This window comes from Lipotes vexillifer, unplaced genomic scaffold (genome assembly GCF_000442215.2).
Source record: "Lipotes vexillifer unplaced genomic scaffold, Lipotes_vexillifer_v1.1 scaffold1634, whole genome shotgun sequence".
In the NCBI taxonomy this organism is placed as follows: domain Eukaryota; kingdom Metazoa; phylum Chordata; class Mammalia; order Artiodactyla; family Lipotidae; genus Lipotes; species Lipotes vexillifer.
The window spans coordinates 303,037-328,436 of record NW_006771542.1 but is presented as its reverse complement, the minus strand read 5'-3'; the positions used below and the strand labels follow the sequence as shown (position 1 = coordinate 328,436).

At 54.2% G+C, this 25,400-nt stretch overlaps 2 protein-coding genes across 2 annotated transcripts in view; one reads left to right on the top strand and one right to left on the bottom strand.

Moving 5' to 3' along the window:
• PCSK7 (proprotein convertase subtilisin/kexin type 7) overlaps positions 1–18,373 on the top strand; it is a 23,041-nt gene extending 4,668 nt beyond the window's left edge. The window contains exons 5-17 of the mRNA XM_007446905.1: positions 104–269; positions 1,448–1,538; positions 2,448–2,502; positions 2,957–3,095; positions 3,900–4,000; positions 6,500–6,667; positions 7,120–7,227; positions 7,646–7,748; positions 15,502–15,658; positions 16,362–16,456; positions 17,267–17,360; positions 17,573–17,690; positions 17,958–18,373. Of these exons, the coding sequence (XP_007446967.1) occupies positions 104–269; positions 1,448–1,538; positions 2,448–2,502; positions 2,957–3,095; positions 3,900–4,000; positions 6,500–6,667; positions 7,120–7,227; positions 7,646–7,748; positions 15,502–15,658; positions 16,362–16,456; positions 17,267–17,360; positions 17,573–17,690; positions 17,958–18,320 (1,758 nt within the window). The 3' untranslated portion in view covers positions 18,321–18,373. The remainder of the gene's footprint in view (positions 1–103; positions 270–1,447; positions 1,539–2,447; positions 2,503–2,956; positions 3,096–3,899; positions 4,001–6,499; positions 6,668–7,119; positions 7,228–7,645; positions 7,749–15,501; positions 15,659–16,361; positions 16,457–17,266; positions 17,361–17,572; positions 17,691–17,957) is intronic.
• Positions 18,374–19,570: 1,197 nt separating this feature from the next.
• Positions 19,571–25,099, bottom strand: TAGLN (transgelin). The gene is made up of 5 exons (XM_007446904.1): positions 24,953–25,099; positions 21,135–21,326; positions 20,854–21,031; positions 20,464–20,566; positions 19,571–20,163 (listed from the first exon to the last, which is right to left on the bottom strand). Exons 2-5 carry the CDS (start codon positions 21,312–21,314, stop codon positions 20,019–20,021), a joined length of 606 nt encoding a protein of 201 aa, XP_007446966.1. The 5' UTR covers positions 21,315–21,326; positions 24,953–25,099; the 3' UTR covers positions 19,571–20,018.
• Between the last annotated feature and the right edge of the window lie 301 nt (positions 25,100–25,400).

Sequence of the window (25,400 nt, the reverse complement as noted above, 5' to 3'; positions counted from 1 at the left end):
GGAGCGGGACAAGAGAAAACCTCTGCTAGGCCTCGCCTCCGGGCTTTTCGTTGGAAAGCTCAAGCTTCCCCCCCCCGCCCCCCCCCCCCCCGCCTTGTTTCAGAGCCCTGAGGGCAGCTATGACCTCAACTCTAACGACCCTGACCCCATGCCCCACCCAGATGTGGAGAATGGCAACCATCATGGCACGAGGTGTGCAGGAGAGATCGCTGCCGTGCCCAACAACAGCTTCTGTGCTGTGGGAGTGGCGTATGGGAGCCGCATAGCAGGTACCTCCAGTCTAGCCTCAGTACATTCCTCCTGTGACAGCTGTCCATCCTCTGTGCCTCCCCCATGAATTCCAACCCGACTTTATTTCACTCTCAACACACAGCAGAAAGCAAAGGTTAAGCTTATAAATAGGTGTCTGCAGGATGTATTGGTTCATTGATTTTTTTCAATGCACTGTGTTTCCAACATGTTTTTAGCATGTATAAAACAGCTGAAGGTATGAAATGCTCTGGATGGGAGATGGAGGCCCAAGCCCCACCTATTCAGACGACTCTTCCCTTTTTCTGATCATGGTTACGCCCTGCAATGCTCAGCTCCTTGTGATGATAACTCCTTATACTCATCCATGCTGTATTTGTATTTTAATGGTTTACCAAGTGCTCCCTGGTCTGCCCTTCCTCCGTGACCCCCATGTGTCTGTGGAAGCCCCTCTCCCTTCTCCCAGCTCTCCAGTTCCCAGCCCTTCTGATGGTCGCCATCTGCTCTCCATCCTTTCAGGAGAGCGGAGTAGCCCTGGCCCCCACTGGGGTGGTACCTGCAGCTCCTCTGCCTCTCGGTCTTTGTCCATCGAGGCAGAAGGTGAAGGGGATGAATGGGGACACGCTGTCCGCGTGATTCCTCATAAATGCTTGGGACCTGCATTTCCGAGGTTGGAATAGATTGGCTGTATTCCTCTTACACTCCAGCAGAGGTCAGCAGCCCTCCCTGCGAATGGGGCTACAGAGGGAGCCAGAAACCTTCAGGGCCCAAGTCCCTTCTGAAAGCTCCATTCCGCCCTATGTGGTCACCAGGATGTGACCCACCCCATTTTATTGGGTGAGATTAGGCATCCATGAGAGGACTAATGCTGATGAGTACCATCTATTGAATACCCTCTGTGTGTCAAGCACCACTGCAGTGTTTTACATGATTAAGGATGCACATAAGAAGGGGACCTTGGATTCCCTACATTCTAGGCTCTGCATCTTCCCACCGGACCCCAGGATCCTTAAAGTCTAAGATTTAGCATTATGTTAAAAAATATTTCCGGACAGGTACATGCACATGGTATAAAAATTCAAAAGACCCAAGAGCACTTAGAGGAAAAGTAAGTCTCCACAGGGGGGCCCCCCAGCACCCAGCTCCCCGTCTAGGGGACCAGCATTATTGAGGAGCCGGTATGGCCTTCACCGCCTAGGCATCCGGGTACTGGATGGACCCCTGACAGACAGCATGGAGGCTGTGGCGTTCAACAAGCACTATCAGATCAATGACATCTACAGTTGCAGGTGAGGCAGAGCCAGGAACAAGGTGAGGGGGCCAGAGGCTCGGGCACTGGGCGAATCCTCCAACCAAAGAACAGCAGGATGGGCTGACTCGGGCAGGTCCCAGCAGGGCTTTCCCCACTGGGTTCAGCCTGTAAGTCCACTGCCCTCATTTCTCCAGACCCCCGGCGTCTGGGTTCTCAGTCTTAAGCCCCTTGTCACCCCAGTAATCAGGTTGCCACACGAGGAGTGCTCCATCCTGCCTCGTGTTTATCTGTTTATCAAACTCAGAAGGCTCTGGAAGAAATTGGGCATTCCTTTCCAACCACAGCGGAGCTGGACACCCAGCACCGGGCCCCATGACACCACCCCCCAGAAACACACCTGCAGCTCCAGGTTACGGTTATGGTGGGGAGGGGGTGTTTGATAAGGAGGGGCTGAGGCTGGGCTGCCCCCCAGCACTGATGGCACCTGCTCTTCCCCAAGCAGTGTCTCCTGTAAATGCATGGCAGTATCCACATGGACATTTCCTTTCAGAGAAAGAGTGGAGAACTCCTCCGACCCGAGAGCTTTCCCAGATACTTCCTTCGCTGGTGCTCTGCCATCAAGCCTAGCGTTAGGTCCCTAGGTCCCATCCATCTCTACCACTCTGCACTCCCCGGGGACCTGAGAAAGGGTTTTTAGGGTCAGGTCAAAGTAGTCCTAAGCTGGGAAAGTTTCCAAGGACAAGAAGAACTTCAGCACATACTTCTGTTTTCCACTTTGGAGTGAGGCCTGGACCTTTGACCCCTATGTCCTTTCATCGTGGGAGTCCGGAGCTGGAGCCCTTGGGAGGAGAGGAAGGGCCCAGGCGGAGGGATGGCTGAGCCTGGGGGGCCCGGGTGGGCAGCCACAGCCCGGCTCTGGCTCTTCCCACTGGGTATCTCTCAACAGCTGGGGACCAGATGACGATGGAAAGACGGTGGACGGTCCCCATCAGCTTGGGAAGGTAACTGGGGACCGCGTGGAGACTTTGGAGACCCAGGACCCCCTCTTCATTCCGTTCCTGGAACTGCTCCCGCCCCACCCCCATTTGCAGGGCCAGACCTAACATGTAGCCCGGGCACCTCCTTTGGGAAGAGCGCTCCTGACCTGGGGTTGGGGGAGTGTGGAGGACGTTCTTAGAGAGAAATGGAGCAGTGCTTTGAGGTTGTTTCGCTCTGGTTGTGTGCTTGGCTCCCCATTTCTGGCCCTACCCTCTCTGATAAGCAGAGCCCGTCCACCATACAGCTGTTCCACTAACAGCCCCTTCACCTTGAGTCCATCTTTAAATCTCTTTCTCCCATGTCCAGTGCCCTTGGCTTTTTTTCTTTTCCTTCTAGAAGGGGAGGAGAGAGTGAGCGGCATGGAGGTTGGGGTCTTCCTATGAACTCCTCAACTGACCTGGACGTTTTGCCCCTCAGGCTGCCCTGCAACACGGGGTGATCGCTGGCCGCCAGGGCTTTGGGAGCATCTTCGTGGTAGCCAGTGGCAATGGGGGCCAGCACAACGACAACTGCAACTACGATGGCTACGCCAACTCCATCTATACGGTCACCATAGGTAGTGGCCTGGTGGCCCCGAGTGTGCATGTGTGCTCACGCCTGTGTGTGTGAGAGAGAGAGACACTCAGTGGTGACGGGCCCGTGTATGTGGGTGTGGCCCCAGCTTCCGTGGGTCTGTCTAAAAGTGTATGCGTGATCTTCTCTTCTCTTCAGTCTCTGATAGTTAGGAGGGACTAGCCCTGCTCTCGGAGGATGTCAGGACTTCCTTAGAAGTCATACCCCGGAGCACTTTCCACCCATCATCTGGGATACCAAGCCCACCCCCCGCCTCCACTCCCCACTGCTGCTTAGGCCTCTGCTTTGGCCTCTTTTCCATGGGTCCTTTCCCTCCTTCTGGAAGCCTTCCCTGACCCCCAAATGCCCTTTACCTGTGCTCCCTCCCATAGCATTTACCATCCCGGTTGTTTTCATTTACTTACCCGACCTCCTCCCTGACTATGGGCTCCTTGAGATCAGGTCTGTGCCCTTCTCCCATGGCGCCCATGCCTCACACAGTGTGCGACTCACGGTAGGTAATTGATAAACGTTGAGGAAAACGCACGTGCGAATGGATGAGTAGGTATTGAGGTGGGACGCCCCCCAGATTCACCCTGGAGCCTGTTGAAAGAATGGTCTTAGGGCGCAGAATACCCTCTGCCATTTGAAGCTGCCTATCCTGGTGAGGAGTGTGGGTACTTGAAGGACTTGGACCACTGAGGTCATTTTTTTAAACTCAGGACAACCCCCCAGGTGATAACTCAGAGATGACTCTGATGTTATCAGGCCCTTATCTCTGCTCCCATTTCCCCCCCTCTGTCCCCAGGTGCTGTGGACGAGGAGGGACGGATGCCTTTCTACGCAGAGGAGTGTGCCTCCATGCTGGCAGTCACCTTCAGCGGTGGGGACAAGATGCTCCGGAGCATCGTAAGTGCCCCCCGCCGGGCCCTCCACTCCCTGCCCCGGGCCCTCGGGTTCCTCTTCCCTAGCAGATTTGTTTCTCTAGGGGTCTGCCCCTGTCGGAAGAATGGAGCTGAGGACTCTAAATATATCTGTGTAAAGGGGTTTTATCTTTAAAAATTTAACTTACAAATATGCATGTTATCATAGGAATCACTCTACCACGTTGATTAAGTATCACATTGATTGAAATGTCTTCCTTTGGTAGAACATGGTCTTTGGCTAAACTTCTGTGGCCTTTATAAAAAAAGGATCATCATTCCACTGCTATGCAGCCCTTATGTAAATACTGTGAGCTCTGTTCCTGTTCATCCTTGGGAGTAAAGCTAGTGGTTGTCGGCACTGAATGGGCGGGAAAAGGAGTCAGGAATGTCTCAGTCAGCCCGAGAGACAGCTCTTTGCTTGGAGCTGGAACTGGAGCCACAGCAAACAAGAGGTCGGAGCAAGGGAGTGGAGTTTCTCAAGCTGTGGGAACCTGTGAAAGAATTCAGGGTCCAGTGCCTACACCCAGCTGGCTGAGCTTCATCCCGTCATCCTAGAGCTCCCTGCCTGTAGCCAGTGCCCCTAACAGAGTGATACGGGGACAAGGGGCTCTCCTGACAAGGGGCTCTTGGGCAGAGCTGGGCTGCAGCCAGGTGGTGTCACATTTCTCCAGTGGCTCTGGGTTGGGAGCGCTCTCCAGGGCCATTGGGAATTAGGCTGCTTCCTCTGGGTCAGATTCACTTTCCCAGAGACTGAAATTCTGTTTTGCCACTAAATGACTTCTGGTCAGCACAGTGTTTTAAGGCTCAGGGCCCGGTGACCCCAGCCCCTTTCCGCACCCCGAGAGAAGAAAAAAGGGAGCTGACTAAAGTAAGTGGGCAGGAGGCTTCGCTCAGCAGGCGTGGCTCTGGGTGCAGAGGGCACCGCCCACGCCCACCCGAGGCCAGGCCAGGAACATCCTGGCAGAACTCTCGGGAACCCGCTCGACCTGGCCCCAGCGAGGGACCGAGAAGGCTGCCGAGCATAATGGCTCCTCTTACTGTGTGCTGCCTGCCTTTCTCCTCCTGACGCAGCTCCGCATCTCACCCCCACCCCTACCACGTTCCATCTGAGCTATAATTTGTCCAGAAATGAAAAGAGACTTTGTTTAGCCAGGCTCCCATCATTGGGACGCTCTTGCCTTGGAAACCAGTTAACCAGTTTCTCTTCAATGACCAGCTCGGTGGGGCTGCCTTCCTGAGGGCGGGCACGGAGGTACAGGCTGCCCACCATCTGCTGCCTGGAGTCCTTCCCCCTTTCCAGTGGCTGCCTGGGGCTCCTGCCACAGGCAAGTTCACGGGCCTCACAGCTACACACTAGACTGTCACTGTGAGGCTGTTTCCGTAGCAGGAAAAAATCAACCCGCTCCCTGGCACAGACCAGGCTTTCCACCCTCACTGAGACTTCCACTTGGAGAGTTTTTGCCTCCTCTTTCATGCACACGATGTCTGAGTGAAAATGACATCTCTTGGCAGCCTCTGTAACAGCTGGAAGGCGAGCAGTGAGTACAGTGGAGAGAGGGCAGCTCTTGGGAGAAGTTAGCACCTTGGTATCTGACCCAGGAGAGAAGCTTGGAAGATTTTCTGGTCTTAGCATGGGCACCGCGTGCCAGATCCGGAGGGCCACGGCCTGGAGCAGATTTAGGCAGGGCCCCCCTCGGCTAAACCCTCTGTGGCTCCAGGGTGGATTAGAGCGTGAAAAGAACTGGATGCCAGACAGATGCCATGTCTCCCTGACCCCTGCTCTCACCTCCCACCTCAGGACCACAGGTGGAAAAGGGGGGACTCGTGGAAACCACCCGAGGCACCAGGCCCAGAGCAGGGAGGCAGGGAGGCCTGTGGATCGCCCCGGGCCAGGGTGGGCAGCAGGTGTAGATGCTACACCCATGCTGAGCCCACGGGTGGACAAGGAGACAGCTTCCTCTCCCTGGGAACACACTCCCTTTGTTCGCACGGATGTCACTCCGGGCCCTGTCGCTGAGCTGCCAAGTTGGATTTCCTCGACTGGTGCCGTCACTGTTGTCCCCGCTCCAGCTGGGGCCCAGGAGCTCCTGGCCACTTCCTCTGTCTCCAAGGGCTGCGGGGGCTGGAGGGGCGGGGCTGGGGGTGGGTGGAGGATTTGGGAAGGGGTCACCAGAGGAGCCGGAATCAGGAAACCATCCTCTGCACGTGAGGCCTCTCCCCTCTCTCCAGCTCCTTTCCGCCCCCTCCCCCGCCGTAACCAGACCCCCAGAGTAACTTTTTAATTCTCAACTCTCCAGAGATTCTCTTGTTAGGCAAAGAAGGAGGAAGAATCTCCTTCGTCCGGACCTGCTAGACATTCAGCTTTCGCAATGGAAGGGCCCCCGGAGGCTCTCGCTGAGGCCCAGCCCCGCACCCCTCCCTCCACAGCCCCTGGGAACTCAGTCCCTAACCCAGTCCCCATCCTCCCCATTCCGCTTCCCAGGTGACCACAGACTGGGACCTTCAGAAGGGCACAGGCTGCACCGAGGGCCACACGGGGACCTCAGCCGCGGCCCCTCTGGCAGCCGGCATGATAGCCCTGATGCTCCAGGTGCGGCCCTGCCTCACGTGGCGTGACGTCCAGCACATCATCGTCTTCACAGCCACCCAGGTGAGATCCCCGCAGGTGGACAAATGGCCTGGCCCGGCCCACGTCAGATTTTCGGTCCCAGGGACTTGCAGGTTTCAGGAGGCTTCAGATTCTAGGTGTCCCAGACGTTAGGTGCCAAATCCCGTCCAGAGTTGCCTGTGCACGGAACAAGTGTGGGGACCCCATCAAGACCACAGACCTAAATTCCCTCGCACCTGTTCTGCTGCTGCCCTTTTACCTGCAAAGGAGAGCTCCGGCTGGGCTCCTGACTCTCGAGCCTGTGGCTCCTGGCTCCCTCTCTAGAAACAGGCCATTGGGCTGGTGACATCACAGGCCTTTGCCCTTTTGTCCCAGCTTTCCTTGGGGAATCCATTCCTAGCAACCTTGGTGGGAGAGTCTGGATGGGATCAGCTAGCAGGGCGAGCAGGGAAACTTAAAATCCGAGAGGCTAACCGGGACCCCTGTCCTCTCAGTATGAGGATCGCCGCGCGGATTGGATCACCAACGAGGCCGGCTTTAGCCACAGCCACCAGCACGGATTCGGCCTGCTCAATGCTTGGAGACTTGTGAACGCAGCCAAGGTGAATAGGTGTCCTGCGTGGAATGACAAAGGAGGTGGGGAGAATGCCTAAGACACTGCCTGGCACATCGTAGGTGTTTAATAAATGCTCGTTCATCTGAGACCCATTTTACAAATGAAGAAGCAGGCTCAACACTATAATTAAAGTTTCTAAACTATCGGTGGAGAGTAAATGGGACCTGAGTATCGTTTGGAGCCCTCAGGGTGCTCTGCCCCTCATCTGCCGTCCTGGACACAGCATTTCCTTGCTTTGGTGCCATAGGGAGCAGTCCAGGTGGTCCGCAGGAGCCTCGGGAGCGAAAGAAGGTGGTGAGGAAGGGGGAAATAAAAAGAGCAGTGCCCTAGGGGCCAAGTAGATGAGAGTGGGTGTGTGGGGTCCATCTTGTTTGTTCATTCGCCGTCCCCGCTTCCTTTCATAGATCTGGACGTCTGTCCCTTACTTAGCTTCCTACGTCAGCCCCGTGTTGAAAGAGAACAAGGCTATCCCACTGTCCGCCCGCCCCCTGGAGGTCCTGTGGAATGGTAAGCAGTCAGCAGAAAGGGGGTTAATCGTGGGCCTGAGGTTTGGGGCGGGGTGATGGAGAAGCTAAACTCATCCTCCCTGCCGGATCCTACCCCCTTCCTGTAGGAGCTGAGCTCCAGCCAAACCTGTGGAGTTTTCTTTGACCATTTTAGGACATGATGCTGCTTCTGAGTTGGCTGGCCCCCCGGCTGCTTAAACGAGACCTTTCTCCTGAGTTACTGGTGGTGGAAAGGACTGCCGAGCAAGCGATTAGGAAGGCTGGTGGGAGGGCTGGGACTGGGACCTGGGAGACAAGGCACGAGTTGAAAGACGTGCCTTTGACTTCCATGCTAGGAACTTGCCAGACGATTTGCTGCAACTCGGTGGCCTTTGGATGGAATGAGGGAGTTGAGAATGTCTTCCTTTGATTCTCAGGCTTATCTAATACAGAGAGAGTCAGCTGGGGCCTGTAGGGGGAGGACAGAGGAGTCCCCGGAGGGCTCCCTAGACTGTGGCGGCCCTCCCTCTGCCCATGCGTCCATCACACCTGGGGCCGCTAGGACTATCTGAAGGGGTGAGGGCCATGTGTTGTCAGTCAGAGATGTCGTCTTATGTTGAGCACAGAGGTTGAACCCCTTCCCAGAGAAGAGGGCAGCTGGATTGGGATACTTGAGCAAGAGGATCTTCTGTCTGCAGATTTCCCGGACTTGCCACTGGGGAGTTTTCCCTACCTCCAGTTCCTTGGGGAATTTTTTTCCTCAAGGATTTTTGACAGGCAGAGTTATTCACTAACTTTTGTGAAGATTGAAGCATGCCATGCTTTGTACACAAATGGAACTGTTTTCGCATTTCCCATCCTCCTAGGAAGTGTTCAAACCAGAACAGTGGCAAAAGGAGGAATGGCCAAAGATGGGAGCATGGAGGGGAGGTGGAGACGGCATCCCTGGGGTGGAGGTTTCACTGGGAATGGTCCCGTTGTCTCTCTACCTAACCATGTCCAGCACTTGCCCAGTTTCCCCTCTACGTGGAAGGAAATCCATGGGCCCAGTTCATTGCATTTTCCGTAAAAGGAATGCTGTCTTGGAAAGGGCATAAAGCATCAGCCAAGGCAGAGAAGTGCAGGAACGTTCCCAGGAATGCAGTTCAGTAGGAACCTCGGGGCTTCGCACTTGCATGTCTTGGGGACAGTATGTCTTTTAACTTTTACCTCCCATCCAGGGCTGCTAACCCGCAATCGCATCCATCAAATGAGGGGGTCGACTTGGGGTCCTTCCCAGCTTCATCATCTTCTGCTTCCCACTAACCAGGGATGTTCCCCGGCATGTCTAACAAACTTCCCTCGGTATAGAGGCATCTGGCACCTGCTCGTTTGTCACTAGGAAGCAAGAGAAAGAAGGACAGGTTGACCTGGGCAGAGGAGAGTGGGAGGTGGGATAGTGGGGAGAGAAGGATGGAGAGAAGGGAGGTGAAGACTCAGCGAGTTTTGCCAGTGGAGCCCTTCGTTGGTTTGGAGGCCAGCAAGCGGGCCGCTGATCTTCAAGGTCAGCAAAGGTGTCTTCCCCTCTGTTGTGACTCCATTCACCCCTGAGCGGACAGAACTGAAGGTCCACGCTTGTGGGCGTGCTTGGAGGCTGCAGAAAGTCCAGTTCACATAGAGCTGAGCAACTTAGTCCCGGACAGTTAGTAAACCCCTTTCCCTATAGCCAAGCAACAGTCTTTCCCACCAAGACCTGGGCGAGTCAGTGTCCAGGGGCTGGAAGGTGAACTTTTTTGTAAGGTAGAAGGAACTGAACATCCCTGAGATGGAAAGGGGGTGCGATACCACTAAGACTGTGCAGCAGTGGTGTCCAAGAGAACTTTCTACAGTGATGGAAATGGTCTGTGTCTGTGCTGTGCAATTCATGTGAGGCTGTTGAAGGTTTTAAATGTGGCTCGTGTGGCTGAGGAACTAAATTTGTGTGTTATTGTATTGAATTTAAATAGCCACATGTGGCTGGTGGCCACCTTCTTGGGCAGGGCAGCTCTAGAGCAAGACAGGAGGAGGATGTAGGGGGAAGGGGATTGGCGCCCCTTGGTTCCTTTAGCTCTGACTCTGGGTCTGAAATCTCTACCAGAGGGTAGGAGGGAGGGCGGGGTTTGGGAGGAGTATCCAAAACACAAGGGAGCCTGTGTGTATTTACAGAAGATTCCCAAACACCACTTGCAATTACCCTTTTATCCTTGTTTGCAGCCAGTGCTGGCTCGCCCTCTGGCCATGCTTGAGTCCTGTTCCTTCCTGGCTCTGGATCTTCCTCACCTGCCCAGTCTTTCTCTCCCCACTGATTCCTCCTCCTGCCTTCAAACACCCTCCGAGCATCTGTTAGGAAACACCTTTAAGTCTCTGCCCACCTGCAACCAGTAACCTTTTCAAATGTATTAACCAAAGCAATTGCTCGCCTTTATCACACCCTCTCCACCGCTGAAGACTTACTCCATCACTCACAGCACCCCTCTCCTGCTCAGACCCAGGGGCCAGCTCACAGCCCATCCTTCTCAGCCCTCTTGTTCTCTGACCGGACTAATGAGACCTGTGTGGCAGCCTCCCTCTTCCTGCGGCTGCAGTGACCTCCTTTGCTCCATGGCCCTCTTCTGGCTTCTCTGCCCAAGGAACTTGGTTTTTCTGTTCACTCTCCTCACTACCCCCAAACCAAGAGTGCCTTCTACGGCTCGTTCCATGTTCTTGACCCTCCCTCTACGTTTTCTCCCTCGACGGCACAGCTGTGTTTAATGGCTTCAGCTGCCACCTCTCCACAAATGATTCCTAGATCAACATCTCTTATTCTGATCCCTAACCAGTGAGAGGGGTAGAGATGTTTCTGGCTTCCGCAAGAATATGGGCAAATAAATCCCTGGGATCTTCGGGGCGGGGTGGGGTGGGGGGGGAGGGCAGTTGAAAAAGACCCCAGCTTGCCAAAGGCAAAATAATATGATCATCATCAACTAAGATTTGAGTGCTTTTTTAGGTGCCAAGCACTGGCTTAAGGATTAACTCATTTAATTCTAATAAAATACTTGTCGTGTTGCCACATGGCTGGCCACCCAAGTCCCTGTACACCCCAATAAGGAAATGCATGTAACGTGCCACTGCGTACACATGCTAACAAAGACGAGCACTCGCGGGGCTCTTTTTGGATTCCCTTCTGTTCTGTCGTGCTCTATAACGTGTCACTTACTCTCCCTTAGGCCCTTATCTTCCATGTTAACACTCTCCTTCAACTATGCCAGGAATATTTTCCTCCATCTTTCTATTCCTAAATCGCTGTGTGCTGTTGGATATCCCATCAATACATTACATTTAAAATGTACAGCATCTTAGATTTCATTATCACCTATCAAAAGCCAGCTTGCTTTCCAAGTTTCTCTCGTTTCTGTCTGTGCCATCTCCGTTCCCTGGGCTCCCAAACTTGAAACTCGGGAGTTTTCAATCCCACTGTATCCCTTGCCTCTCCCTAGGTCTTCCTCCAGCCCTCACAATTTTGTCTTCCGTTTATTTCTCTGAAATGTCTCTTGATTGATTGACTCATTCGTTCTACAAGTGTGCGAGACCTACCTCATCCCAGGCACTGTACTAAATTCTAGGGATTCAGAGATAAGACAAGATTTCTGCCCTCAGAGAGCTGCTCCCAGTCTGGTAGGGAAGACAGTCCCTCCTGCAGGTAGAGCGCAGTGTTACAAGCACTGCAGTGGAGATGTCATGGGTGCCTCTTGCCACCAGGGAAGACACAGGAGGGTTCTCAAAGCAACTGAGATTGACGCGAGTCCCACCAGGTAAGCTAGCCGGGGGAAGAGGCTAGGAAAGGGACATCCAGGCAGCAGGGGCAACACGTGCAGAGTCGACGGTATCTTCAGGGAGCGCAAGTCATGAGGTGTGGCTGGAGCGTGGCTCCTGACTGGCAGAGGAAGACTGGAAACTCAGGTAGTAGGGCCACATGGAACTGTGTCTGCCGTGGTAAGGGGTTTGGCCTTTATCTTGAAGTTTGTGGGGAGCCTTCAAGGTCAGTTATCACCAATTGATGTTAGCAGTAAGGGAGAAGGAGAGCAGTCAGATTCCCGAGGCTTTACCTTTTAGAGATACATGGGAAATCTTCACTAATGAAAGGATATGATGCCTGGCGATTCTGTCAAAAGAATCTGGGGAGGGGCTTCCGCCCCCCCCTGCCAGTGCAGGGGACGTGGGTTCGTGCCCCGGTCTGGGGGGATCCCACATGCCGCGTAGCGGCTGGGCAGCGTGGGCCATGGCCGCTGAGCCTGCGCGTCCGGAGCCTGTGCTCCGCAATGGGAGAGGCCACAACAGTGAGAGACCAGCGTACAGCAAAAAAAAAAAAAAAAAAAAAAAAAAAAAAAAAAAAAGAATCTGGGGAGGGGAAGAAGTGGGGATCATCGATGAAACGAGATTGGCCATATATTGGTAGTTATTGAAGTGAGATATTGAGAACATCTGTTCTCTCCATTTATATAGGTCTGACACTTTCTATAGTAAAAATTTATATATAAAGGTGTACGTATAGAGATGTACGTCTATATACGTACACCTATATATATAAAGATTTCTAAATTTTTAGCTGGAGTCATTGATTAGATGGTGGTGCCATCACATGAGATTAAGAGCCCAGGAGGAAGAAGGGGTTTGGGCAAGGACGGTGGAGTGTGAAGAACTGAGGAAGAGAATTTGGGCTCTGCTGTGTTTGAGGCTTCTATGCAGCACCTAAAGGTTGTATTCAGAAAGCAGTTGAATAAATAAGTTTGAAAGTCTAGACTGGAGGTAATGGTTTGGGAGTCACCCCCATAAAAATGGAAGAGAAAGGTCTGAGAAAGAAGGAGATCACTAGGGTTGGGGGTAGACAAGGATAAAAGAGGACCTAGGACACAGGCTGACATTAAAGGAGTGGACAGAGGAAAGGGGCCTCAGAAGAAAACTGAGAAGAGATGCCTGAGGTTGGAAAAAAAACAGGAGGATGGTGTCACTGGAATCTAGGGTAGTTCTGATGGGAGTGGGCAAGCGGGCAAGGACTGAGGGCGTCCCTGGTTTATCAAGGAGGCCGTTGGCGACCTTAAGAAGAATACTTTGGGACTTCCCTGGCGGTCCAGTGGTTAGGACTCCGTGCTTCCACTGCCAAGAGTACTTTGTTTCATGGGGGCAAAAGCTAGACTGCGGTGGGTTGAACAATTCGTGGGGACAGAAGAAGACTCCTGGTTAAAGATGGTGAATTGAACACGTGCTTTTATCTCTGCTTACTCCCAAAACCTCACCAAAGTGAGAATAAAGGAATAAAAGTGGTATAAGCACAAGGACAAAGAGAATGAGAGATGAGACCACAGCAAAGGAGAGATCGCAACACATTTTTGGAAGACGGAAAACGAGTGGAGAGGTGGGCAGGGCTAAGAAAGTTGCAAACCAAATACCTGTAAGGGTGAACCTAGGCAACAAGCTCGTTTCATGCCTCAGAATCCCCAAAGGCTCAGGACTCGGAGGCCCCGTGCACTACAGAAGACAGAGATGAGGTGTGAGAGTAAAACGAGAGATCAATTAAAAGGTAGACTCCCAGGTGTCTTCTCCCATCCTTAGCAGCCTTATCCGGGCAGGAGTTGGGAAGTTTATTCTCCAGAGCCCAGAGCCCCAGGTACAGCAGAAAATAAGAGACAGAGAGTGTACCTTAAAATGATAAACCATGGGGACTTCCCTGGTGGCACAGTGGTTAAGAATCCGCCTGCCAATGCAGGGGACACGGGTTCGATCCCTGGTCCAGGAAGATCCCACATGCCGTGGAGCAGCTAAGCCCGTGCGCCACAACTACTGAAACCCGTGCACCTAGAGCCCATGTGCCTAGAGCCCGTGCTCCGCAACAAAGAGAAGCCACCGCAGTGAGAAGCCCGCACACTGCAACGAAGAACAGTCCCCGCTCACCGCAACTAGAGAAGAGCCCACACACAGCAACGAAGACACAACGCAGCCAAAAATAAAAAATAAATTAATTAAAAAAAAAAAAAGAGAGAGAAACCATGAACTATGACGGGGACACGTTACAGATAAAGAAACTAATTCTCATAGCTAGTAAATGGCAGAGCTGGGATTTGAACCCAGGCTGGGTGTCTCCAGAGCCCATGCCATTAGCACCAGCAGGCACCAGAGTTGAGAAAGGGTTTATTTCACCGGCAGTGAAAGCACGGAGTCCTAACCACTGAACAGCCAGGGAATTCCCCGCTCTTTCTTCTTTGATCAGTTATCCACGCTCACATCGGCTTACCCTTAGAATCAAGCATTTTAGCTGGGCTTCCTGTCACCTGTTTCTTCTTCCTACTCTGATTCAGCCTACCCACAGCTGTTAAAAGTAACCTTCCTTTAGCACTTTTTTTTTTTTTTTTAAACTCTGTCCTTGCTCGATAATCTCTAATAGCTCTCAGTTGCTTGTTTAAAATAAAAAATTTTAAAGCCCTTCCCATGCTGGGTCCGCTGCCCATACTTTCATATTCTCTCTGAGCTGCTTCATCTGTGAAATGGGGGTGCTGCTCTCTGCTTTGCCTGTCGGCATGAATTAATGAAAGGAAAGTTGCTCTGGAAAGAATCATTTCTCAATGCAGCCTAATTTCTTAATATTCCCCAATTGAGTCTCCTACTTCAGTTTGGTGGCGTTTTTTTTGTTTGTTTGTTTGTTTTGGGTTTTTTTGACTTTTTATTTTGAAATAATTGTAGATTCACAGGAGGTCGCAAAGAAATGTTCAGGGAAGTCCTGTGCACCCTTCTCCTGATGTTAAATGTCTTAATTCTAGGACAGTAGCAAAACCAAGAAAACGATATTGGCCCAATCCAGAGCACTTACTCAGATTTCACCAGTTAGATTCATATTTCTGTGTGTGTGTGTGTGTGTGTGTCTGTAATTTTACCACATGTATAGCCTTGTGTAATCACCACCACAGCCAATATCTGGAACCACTGCATCCCAAGGCTCCTCAGTGCCACCCCTTTATGGCCACACCCGTCCCCTCTGCACTGTCCCTAGCACCTGGCAACCACTAATCTGTTCTCCATCGCTACAGTTATGTTATTCATGAATATTATGTAAATGAAGTCACACACTGTGTATCCTTTTGATACTGGCTTTTTTTCATTCAGCACAATTTCCTTGAAATTTTTTCACTTCAGTAGTTTTTTTTTTTAATTTGTATTTCCTTCAGTATGAAACTTGTTCATGTCCACCGCTGTCTTTCTACATGCCATTTCCCCTTCTAGAATACCCTCTACCAACACTCTCCACCAATTGTATTCACTTCCTGCCTCAGAGTGTGTCTCACGGCTGCGTGCCTAAACCCATCTGACTCATCTCTGTTCTAGCATCAGTTATGTAGACCGCATATCATATCATTTTCCACTTGCACATAGAAGGCAGAGACCATGTCCAACTTTTCTTTATATTCCCAGCAGCTAGCACAGTACCTGAAATGTAGGAGGTACTCAGTAAATTATTTTTTGGGTGAATGAATGTCGGAAATTGCTCCGCTTGGTTCTTCCATTGTGTCTTGGGTATGTGTTGTCCTCCCAACTGGACTCTAAACTAGATTGTAAACTCGAAAGCAGCAACTGCATTCCATTTACTAGTGTACACGAGGTTCAGTCAGGGTTGCCAAAGATGTTTGTATGTGTCTTCCATGAGTATGTTCCTTTGTCTGTTGGGGTGAAGTGAGGGCGTAAGTGTTTGTGGGGCTGGTTTCCCAGCTGCCCAGCCTGACTTCCCACAGTCAGCAGGATGGACCTGGAGATGTCGGGGCTGAAGACCCTGGAGCACGTGGCCGTGACAGTCTCCATCACTCATCCACGACGTGGCAGCTTGGAACTGAAGCTGTTTTGCCCCAGTGGCATGATGTCTCTTATTGGCACCCCCCGCAGCTTGGACTCGTACGTACACGTGCCCTCACCTGAGCTCTCTCTGCGACAAGGGCCTTTTCCAGGAAAAGATATGGGAGGAGTGGACACTGGCACTGTCCTAAGCTACCGTGGCACTGGCTTTATTACCTGCTTTGTTCAAGTGCTTACAATGTGCTCAGCACTGCACTTGAAATATAGTTTCTTTTCTTTTTTTTTTTTTTACATCTTTATTAGGGTATAATTGCTTTACAATGGTGTGTTCGTTTCTGCTTTATAACAAAGTGAATCAGTTATACATATACATATGTTCCCATATCTCTTCCCTCTTGCGTCTCCCTCCCTCCCACCCTCCCTATCCCACCCCTCTAGGTGGTCACAAGTTTCTTTAATCCTAGTAAGGACCATGCAGGGTAGACTTTGTAACCCTTTACAAATGAGGAAACAAGTCACAGAGCTAGTTAAGTGCCTGAGAGAATAGCAGTAAGCCTAGACCTGTGGGACTCCCAAGCCCGTGTTCTCTCCACGTTTGCTTTTTCCACTACACTACGTTGACACAGGTCCCTCAGCCCCTGAGATCCCAGGGGCAAGGGCCAGCACTTGAGGGCCCTTCATGGCACCTTCCCGATGGCTGTAGCTCAGACAACAACTGCTACTACAGTAAGAAAATGCTTTTGGGCAAAGGGGTCAGTTCCCTGCTCCATGCCTTCCTCTGTCTCCTCTGTTCTTGCCCCAGGGACTCCAATGGCTTCAATGATTGGACCTTCTCCACTGTGCGGTGCTGGGGGGAAAGAGCGAAAGGGACCTACAGGCTCGTCGTCAGGGATGTAGGTAAGCCTGCCTGCCCCCCACCAGGGCCCTGCCTTTCGTGATTGTCATCTGGTCCCTCTGGATCTCAGGGTCCCCACAGAAATTGTCCCAGGTGGAATACATAGGGTTGCCATCGGACCAAGAGGGTAGATGCCAAGACGTATGCCCCATCCAAACAAATGGGCATTGATACCTGGAATTGTTCATTTATACTACCTGTCATATTCCTTGGAGAAGTGACTGATCCATTTTTCCTCAGGATAGCAACAAAAATTCCTTGTTGAAACCACATTTCAAGTTCTTTCACATATAACCATCCTGCGGCCAGCCCTGGTAGGCAGGTAAGGGCAGGACTAATTTTCACCGTTTTTTTTTTTTCTTAAACTGAGGCCCACCCAGAGGTTTGAAGTGACTTGTGTGAGGTCACACAGTATCTCAGTGAGGACTGGAAATTGAACCCAACCGTCCCAACTTCCAGCCAAGTTAGGTGTCATCACCAGACTGGTGGTTTTCAAACCTTCCTTTAATTTAGCTGGACTTTTTTTTTTTCCCCCAAGAAAAATCCCAGCTGAAACCCCAAAATATGTATGAAAGAGGCAAAACTTCTCTGCTTGGGAGTGCCACCTTTCACCTCCGCCATTCCATTCCTAAGGGCACCCCGAGAGGCACGTCTGTAGTACCCTGGGGTCAGTGGGACACAGTTACTTAGACAACTACTGTGGCCGCTCATGTGGTCTGAGTCCCTCTGGGTGGCAGGGTGGGCAGGGCCTCTGCTGTCTGTGTGGCCAACAGCGGGGCGTGGCTCACGGACCGCCCTGTTTGCGGCTCTAGGAGATGAGATGTCCCAGGCCGGCATCCTCCGGCAATGGCAGCTGACCCTATATGGCTCTGTGTGGAGTCCAGTAGACATCAGGGACAGACAAAGGTAGGTGTAGACACATGTGTCAGAGGGAGGGGGACTCATGGGGGCAGGGAGAAGGCCACTTAGGGAGTGCCACCTCACTAGGAACCCACAGTGTGGCCCTCCCCTCTTTGCTGTGGGGCTTCCCTCTGTCTGGCTGTGAGGTGGGAGGATGGGCGAGGCAGGCAGTAGAGGAACCAAGCTGAGTAGGGCATCCTCGTCTCCCTTCTCCACAGGTTACTAGAAAGTGCCATGAGTGGGAAATACCTGCACGATGGCTTCACGCTGCCCTGCCCTCCCGGGCTGAAAATCCCAGAGGAAGATGGTTATACCATCACCCCGAACACCCTCAAGGTACGAGGGCCCAAACCCAAGCTGCAGGCAGGCAGGAGTGTCCTGAGGGTTGTGGTCCTTGGTGGGAGACTCAAGGTGACTTGGGGAGTGAGGGGTTGGGAAGACCTAGGTCCCCACTCGACAGGCTAACTCTCCAAGGCATTCCTTGTGTGGGGGGAACAGGGGGAGTGGTTTGGGGTGGGAGAGGCAGCCTCTAGGAAGAGAGAGAGTTTCTGAGCCCATTGTTCTGGGAAACCACCTTTACATTGGTGTTTGACTTTCCCCCAGACCCTGGTGCTGATAGGCTGTTTCGCCGTCTTCTGGACCATTTACTACATGCTGGAAGTATACTTGAGCCAGAGGAATGTGGCCTCTCACCCAGTTTGTAGGAGTGGACCCTGCCACCGGCCCCAGCGAAGCCGAACAGCCAAGGAGGAGGGGACAGAACTGGAATCAGTGCCCCTTTGCAGCAGCCAGGATCCAGGTGGAGTGGGGATGGAGAGCGAGGGCCCTCCCGCCACCTCCGGGCTCCACGCCCCAGACCTGCTGGATCAAGGGGACTGGAGCCTGTCCCAGAGCAGGAGTGCCCTGGACTGCCCTCAGCACCTGCCCCCAGACCTGCTGCAGGGGAAGGAGGCGCAGATTTGCTGACCTTGGGCCTGATAGCCAACGTGGGAGAGGCTCTAACTTCCTAAGACTGGGGAAGCTTGGAAAGCTGCTCCGCAGTCCCGGGAGCTCTGGGGAGAAGGCAGCCCCGATGCTTCCACCTGGGACCAGAGGCCTAAAGAGCACCCTCTGGCTAAAGACCACACTCAGGGAGGGCAAGGGCCTTCAGAAGGTACAAGCAGAGCCAGATTACAGTCTCGCAACAGCCATGGAACCTTCCTCCAACCCAACGGGAGTTTTTGGTGAGAAGGTCTCAGACAAGGGATTGGGGCCCCTGCTGGGCAGGCCTCCATCCTTGTTTCTCCAGGGCAGGCCAGTGGTGTTGGTCACAGGGACCCTCACCCTCACATGGCCAGAAGAGCATCTCAGCAGAAACATCACTGGGGTCACTTGGGAAGAGGGCTTAGGGGTGGAGGCTGGGAAGAGCCCCAGACATGCCTGTCCTTTTAACGACCCAGGGGCCAGAAACAGCAGACTTTCCCTCTCTCCCCCTCACCTTCCAGCCTAAGCCTTGGACCTTGGCCATATGGGCGTGGCAGTCAACCCTCAGCTCAGCACACATGCCCTGGAAGCAGCTGCCTCCATTAGCCCTGATCAGAAGCCAACCTTGAACACACCCCTGATCCCTTCACCATCACGCCCACCCTTCATCCTGAAGGATCGGTACGACGCACCTGGCAGGGCTAGGGCACATCCTGGGGGAGTCTGTGGCAGGACTGGGACAGGTGTCGGATCAGTCACTGCCCCTGCAGCCCTGCGACCACTCGTCTTCCTCTGCCAAGTGCTCAGGGAAGTGGCTTGCCTGACGGAGGCCAGCCATCTGCCTGGCGGGCTGCGACTCTTCCTCCCATTCTTGGCCTCCTCCCCTCTTCTGAGCTAGTTGGTCGATTTGAATTTTTTCTTTTTTTTTAACGCTTAAGATTTGGTTTTCTCTTTTCACAGCAACATTTTGTTGAATTTTTTCTGCACAGCTTTTCCAAAGTAAAAACCTTCCTCACAGTTCTGCCCCCTCCCATCTCCTTTCTGCCGCCTCCCCAAAGCTAATGCAAGTCTCCAAGTTGCTGCTCGTTCCCTCAGGCCCGACATTCGCTCTCCTCTCCCAGCCCCTGAAATCCTGGAACTCGAGGGGTCCTTCAGAGGACGGCAGCCGGGAGCACACGTAAACCCGAGCCGCCTGCCTGTTCCCTGCTCAGATTCCCCGTAACCAGAACGGAAGTGACATGGGCAAATCAGACTCTGCCAGCCAGGCCTGAGAAAAGATGGATGTATTTTTTTCTTTTCCTTTTGAATTTCAACCCCCAAAATATTCCAGCAAAAACATCGGGGGCGGTTGGCCTGGGTCTCCTTCTATGAGCATCAGCTGCCCAGGAGGACGGTGGACTTGCCCACACCCAGGCCACTGCCAGCCCACGTCTCCCCTGCTCGGCCCGGGATGGAGAGACAGTGGAGCTGGCCGGGGAGCTGGGAGGTGGGCCAGGGGAGCAGTGCTTTGGGGTCAGAAGTTGGGCTGAGGCTGAGGGGTGTGAGCGAGCTGCCCAAGTGCAGTCACCTTTGCTCAGTGACGGAGCCTCGAAGCTTGGCCGGGGCTGAAGGAACTACACGGGTGTGGGTGAGGCTGGCGAGGCGGGAGGGCTGCGGCCGGCGAGCTGGGCGAGGGCGGGGCCGGGGGCTGGCCCTCCACCTCTAACTGATGATCTGCCGAGGTCGGCCGTAGCCTGTCATGCCAGCCTGGGAGGCCCCTCTGTTGCTGCCCATCTGTAGGCCGATGACATGCTTTCCCTCCTGCAGTTGGCTCTCTGTGAATTCCCTCTTATGCTCCTGGGCTTTCCTAGGAGAGGAGGAACCAGGTCAAAGACTTGCCAGGACTGTGTGTTTTCCACCCATCTCTGGTTTCCTCTGTTACTTCCTAGGCCGATCCCATTCCCTCCCCATTTCACCGCTCGTTCCCTTAATCTAGCTTGCCCCACAGCACAGGCTATGGAGACTGGCTGAGACAGGAGGGTAGAAAGGGAGGAGTCAAGAAGGATTAGGGACCCATTTCCCCCCATCCTAGACTTTCTCCTGCAGAGAGTCCATCTCCTGCAGAGACCCAAGCTCAGGGTGCAGGGAAACCCGGGTGGCTGCATACTTCATAAACCAGTTGGGATCTCCACGGTAGTGTCCATCGTTCTTGGTCACTGCCAAGCTGCCCAGGGCCATCAGGGTCCTCTGCACCGCTGCCAGGTCTTTGCCTGTGAGTAGAAAGAGGGGAGGGGAAATGATCTTCAGGACTGTGTAAACAGGACTCCAAGGCAGAGCCTGCCCACACCTCTCAGAAAATTGGCCAACCCGGGGCAGAGTTTGTCCTAAAATCGAAAGAGGCGCAGTAGATCCCAGGGTACGCCCTTGCGGGTGTGGGATTCTCCTGACGTACCCCACTCGTGCTGTGCAGAGCCATCATCATGGCAGTTTTGATCATCCCTCGTCCCTGCCTCAGCCTCCTGTCCCCCACCTGCCTCCACCCCTCTTCTCTCTGTACCTTCAAAGAGGTCAACAGTCTGGAACATGTCAGTCTTGGTGACACCATAGTCCTCAGCTGCCTTCAGGAACTGAGCCACCTGCTCCATCTGCTTGAAGACCATGGACGGCGGGTTCTCAGGCACCTTCACCGGCTTGGAGCCATCCGGATACAGGCTGTTGACCAGCTTGCTCAGAATCTGCCAGGTGTAGAAGGTAGCTTGGCACTCGGTTTGGGGGTTCTGCCCCACAACTCCGGCAGGATGGCATGGACCCAGCCCCCCTGCCCCGGGTGCCACTCACCACGCCATTCTTCAGCCAGACCTGGAAGCCCAGACGCCCACGGTCCGGACGCCCCACGTCGGGGCCGCACTGCGCTATGATCCACTCCACCAGCCGCTCCTCTAGCTCCTCGTCATACTTCTTCTCGATTTTGGATTGCACTTCACGGCTCATGCCGTAGGAAGGACCCTTGTTGGCCATGTTAGCGGGGAGCTAAAGCAGCACAAGCCGGAGGGGGGAGAGGCTCAGAGAACAGCTCTGCTGTCCCTGGTGCCGGGCAGGTCTTCCAGCTCTGTGTTGGGCAACCACCCTAGCCGGTTATCTACCTCCCCTTGCTTCCTGGTTTTGTTTCCATGACACTGCTCACCTGGGCCAGCTCGTCCCCTCAGTCCACAGAGCCTCTCTGAACTTGGAGGCCAGATCTTCGGCAGTCTAGAGCAGGAGTTAGTAAACTTTTTTGGTAAATAACCAGACAGTCATTTTACTGACGGTCATATTTTAGGCTTTGCAGGCCATAAGGTCCCTGCCACTGTAGCACCAAAGCAGCTTTAGGCAGTGTGTATAAACAAGTGAGCATGGCTCTGTTCCAGTAAAACTTTATTTAGACAAACAGATGGCAGGCTGTACTTAGCCCATGGGTTTGATAACCCCTGGTCTAGAGCATTCTTTCTTTGCCAAGATTGACCATGGAGGCACTGCAGAGGCCTTTCGGAAGAGGTCACATTGCCCCTCAAAAGAAAGCCAGCAGATGTCTTTGTCCAGTGAGGCGGTTTGGCAGCTCTGCCCGAAGTTATGGAGGTATCTCCAGCTCTCACTTCTCCCAGAAGCGGGAACTCCAGCACTCAGGCTCTCCGCCAGCTCAGCTCAGCCTCCGGCCTGCAGCTACAGAGGCCGAAGCTTACCCACCCCTGGAAAGGGCTAGGAAACCAGCAAAGCCCAAGAGCTTTGGGCCAAGAAGCTACATTTCCCCAGGGGAGCCAGGTGAGAGAGGGCTGCGAGCTGGCATACCCACCGGCTGGCCCTCGTGCCCTCAGGCTCTCACCACGGTGGGAGCTTGAGTAACCAGGAAGCCAGAGTTCTCCAGGGACGTGATCCAAGAATCTGCCAACCAGAGCATGGGAAGCCCTCCCCGTCCAGACCAGCAGCAGCTGCTGCCTTAGGGCCTGGGGCTGGCCTCGCTCAGGAGAGCCCTACAAAGGGAGGGGAGGCTGCAGGAGCAGGGCCAGGCAGGCAGGCCGCTGGGCAGACCAGCATGTGGCCAGCCAGGAGGAACCTGACCTGTCTCAGGAATCACCCTGGGGTGGTGCCAGAGTTCACCCTTCGAAGAGGAACCAAACGAGGCCAAACCATCCCCCGGCCCTCAGAGAGGTCGGAGGTTGGGAGGAGAGAATGGTTTGCGGATGGAGGTAGTCAGTGCGTTTCCTCAACTCCCTATCTTATCAGAGCTGAGTCCCTCTCCCCACCCACCCCCATGGGAGGCAGTGAACATCATCGCTTCACATGGGCCCAGCTCAGCCGCCAAACCACACTTGCCCGGCCCTTCTTTCCCCACAACCGACAACTTTTCTGAGCTCGAATGCCCCGTCTCTGCAGTGAGGATAATGTTATCTACCCCAGAGGGCTGGAAACATTCCATGAGGCCCTGTTACCGAACACACTGCCTGCCCCTCAGCAGAGCTCCTCAAAATGTCAGTCCTTTGTCCCCAGAGCCGGTTTCCTGGTAGCGACCTGGGAAAGCCAGCCCCTGACTGGTGAAAAACAGTAAGTGTTCTTCCTGCTGCAGCCTCCACCCCTATTCAAAATCATTCCCTGAGCGGACAACGAAATTTGAGAGGAAGAACAGAAGAAGGGGTCTTCTGTGGTTGGGAGTCCACCTGCCGATGCCGGGGACACGGGTTCGTGCCCCGGTCCGGGAAGATCCCACATGCCGCGGAGCGGCTGGGCCCGTGAGCCGTGGCCGCTGAGCCTGCGCGTCCGGAGCCTGTGCTCCGCAACGGGAGAGGCCGCAGCAGTGAGAGGCCCGCGTACCGCAAAAAAAAGAAAAATAAAAAGAACAGAAGAAGTGCTCCTCTAAATTCCAGCCACTGGGCAACTCACTTCTCTCTGAATCTGTTTCCTTATTTGTAAAGTGAGGGCCAAAGAATCCAAAGGCCAAGTCCCTCCCTTCCCCACCCCGCTGTGTGTCTCATCCCTGCTTCCCAACCTCCCAAGGACTCCTGGGTGAAGAACTGTGGTCAAAACACACAAGCAGCTGAGACCAGGCCATCCTTCGTCTTGGCCTCCCACCCTCCCTCCTCATCTCAGCCTTCACCGTCCCATCCCAGGCAGGCAAGGTGCATCCCTGTGGTCCGGGCACCACCACCCTCCCCACCTTCCATGCCCAGACCTTCTTGCCTTCCCCTCCCCACCTCCCCTCCCATCTGCCTTCCCCTCCCAGACCTCGCGCTGGGCCCGTGAGGAACAGGGTGCCAGCAGTGTGTCCCCCACCCCTAGCTTCCGGTCTCAGGAGATTCAGGACAGTCAAGGTGTCAAGGCTCACAGTGACAAGTACACAAAATTGCGGCCCCTGGATCCAGAGACAACATTTGGGTTTTGATCAGAACAAAGAAGGGGGATGAAAGGCACCCCCGCCTCCCTCCTGGTAGAGTCTGAAAGTGGAGGGTTCCAAGAATCCCTCAAAGTCCTCTGACGAAGCCCTCCCCAGGCCCACCTTGGAGCTGCTGGGGAGGAGAGGGCGAGGGCGAGGGCGAGGGCGGCCCACCCAGGTGCCTTTCTAGGCAAAGGCTCCTGGGACAGGATGGACAGGGCAGCCTGAAGCTCTGCTTTGACCCTCCTAGCCTGCGGCTCCATCAGCCTCCCCTCCCCTGAGAAAAATACAAGTCCAACTGCAAAGCTGGCACCTCCTACCAGCAGGAACCCAGAAAAACTGGCAGAACCAGGGGCCTCTGCAGGACTGCTGTGCCCCTCTCTCTTCAGAATAAAACACAGCACGTAGGATGAGCACACGTGGATCTGAGAAGGCAGGAGGGGTGGCTCATCTGAATTCTGGGGACAGAGGAGACCTTTCCGACTCACTGCTACCCTTTGAAGAGCCACCACTGAGGGGAAGCAGCCAGACCCTTGGGGAAAGCCCTGCCTGACCCTGCCCGCACCACCCAGGCTATCATTCCAAAGCTCCTGGCGGTGCTCACCCTCACTCTTCTGCCCCGGGGGGGGGGGGGGGCCTCCCACTCAGAGTATGGAGGGAGCTATGTGCCTGGAAAGGCAGCTCTCTCACTGGCCCTGCACCCTGCCACCCCAGCCCGTTCCAGAAGACGAGTCTTGTGGTCCTGCCCACTGCCGCAGTGGCTACCCAGGGGCTCTCTGATGCTGCTCAGGACCTGGGGACCCACCAGTGGGACACTGCTCTCCAGCCCTGGTGTACCACGCGCCTCCTCACCTCCTCGGACATCCTCCCAGGTAGACAGCAGACTACAAGACCTGGGTCTAAACCAACACCACCTGGAGCCTATCACACCCCCATGGGTGTGACTATGGCTGAAAATGGGGAGCCTCCCTCACCCCAGTTCCCAGGTTTCCACCATCAATCCCTCTGCACCAGCCAAGTCTCCCTGGGCATTTCAGTGAGCCCAAGGCTGCCCAGTCTAAGATACGGGACTCCGGCAACCCCATCCCACCCATCAAGCTAGGGCCAGCTCCACAGGTGGAGATTAGGAATGCGTGCTGGGAGAGGGTGGGCTGCCCCAGGCAGGGCGCCCGAGGCCTTGCCTGCGATACACCCACCGCTACTGCCAAGCCCCAGCCCAATTCCCCTCCATCCCTTGGACAGATGTACTTACAGGCGTTCCTTGGGGCTCGCAGGAAGGAGTGAGCTCTGTCTGGACTTGGACAGACAGGACAGGACGCTGGCTGGGTGAGGGGTTTAAAGGGCTGCCACCGCGGTGATGTCAGCCTCCCCGCTGCTGGCTCACCCCGGTCCCCTCCCTGCTAGAGGAAACTGGCTCCTTCTCCACCCCCAGCCCCCCCAGTGACTCCACACAGGCTCCATATTTGGGGAAAGACACCAAGTTGGAGCAGTCTACCGGGGGCTGCCCGAGACATTCTCTGCGTGCTTTGGAGATGGAACGGGCGGGGGCGGGGCCGCGCTGCCGCCGGGGAACAGCCGGGAAAAGCCTTTTATGGACAGGACCGCGAAGGCTTTCCCTGCTGTCTGGACTTACGGCTGCTCCTTCAACACTGTTTCCTGCCTCCGAGTTTGAGGGGAGGGGGAAATTCAAGAGGGGGCCG

Excerpts from the sequence above, each read along its gene's own strand:
- TAGLN (XM_007446904.1), bottom strand. The coding sequence starts at position 21,314 with ATGGCCAACAAGGGTCCTTCCTACGGCATGAGCCGTGAAGTGCAATCC. Across the intron at positions 20,567-20,853 it reads GACTGTTGACCTCTTTGAAG|GCAAAGACCTGGCAGCGGTG; the intron begins GTACAGAGAGAA and ends TTCTACTCACAG. Across the intron at positions 20,164-20,463 it reads GATCCCAACTGGTTTATGAA|GAAAGCCCAGGAGCATAAGA; the intron begins GTATGCAGCCAC and ends CTCCTCTCCTAG.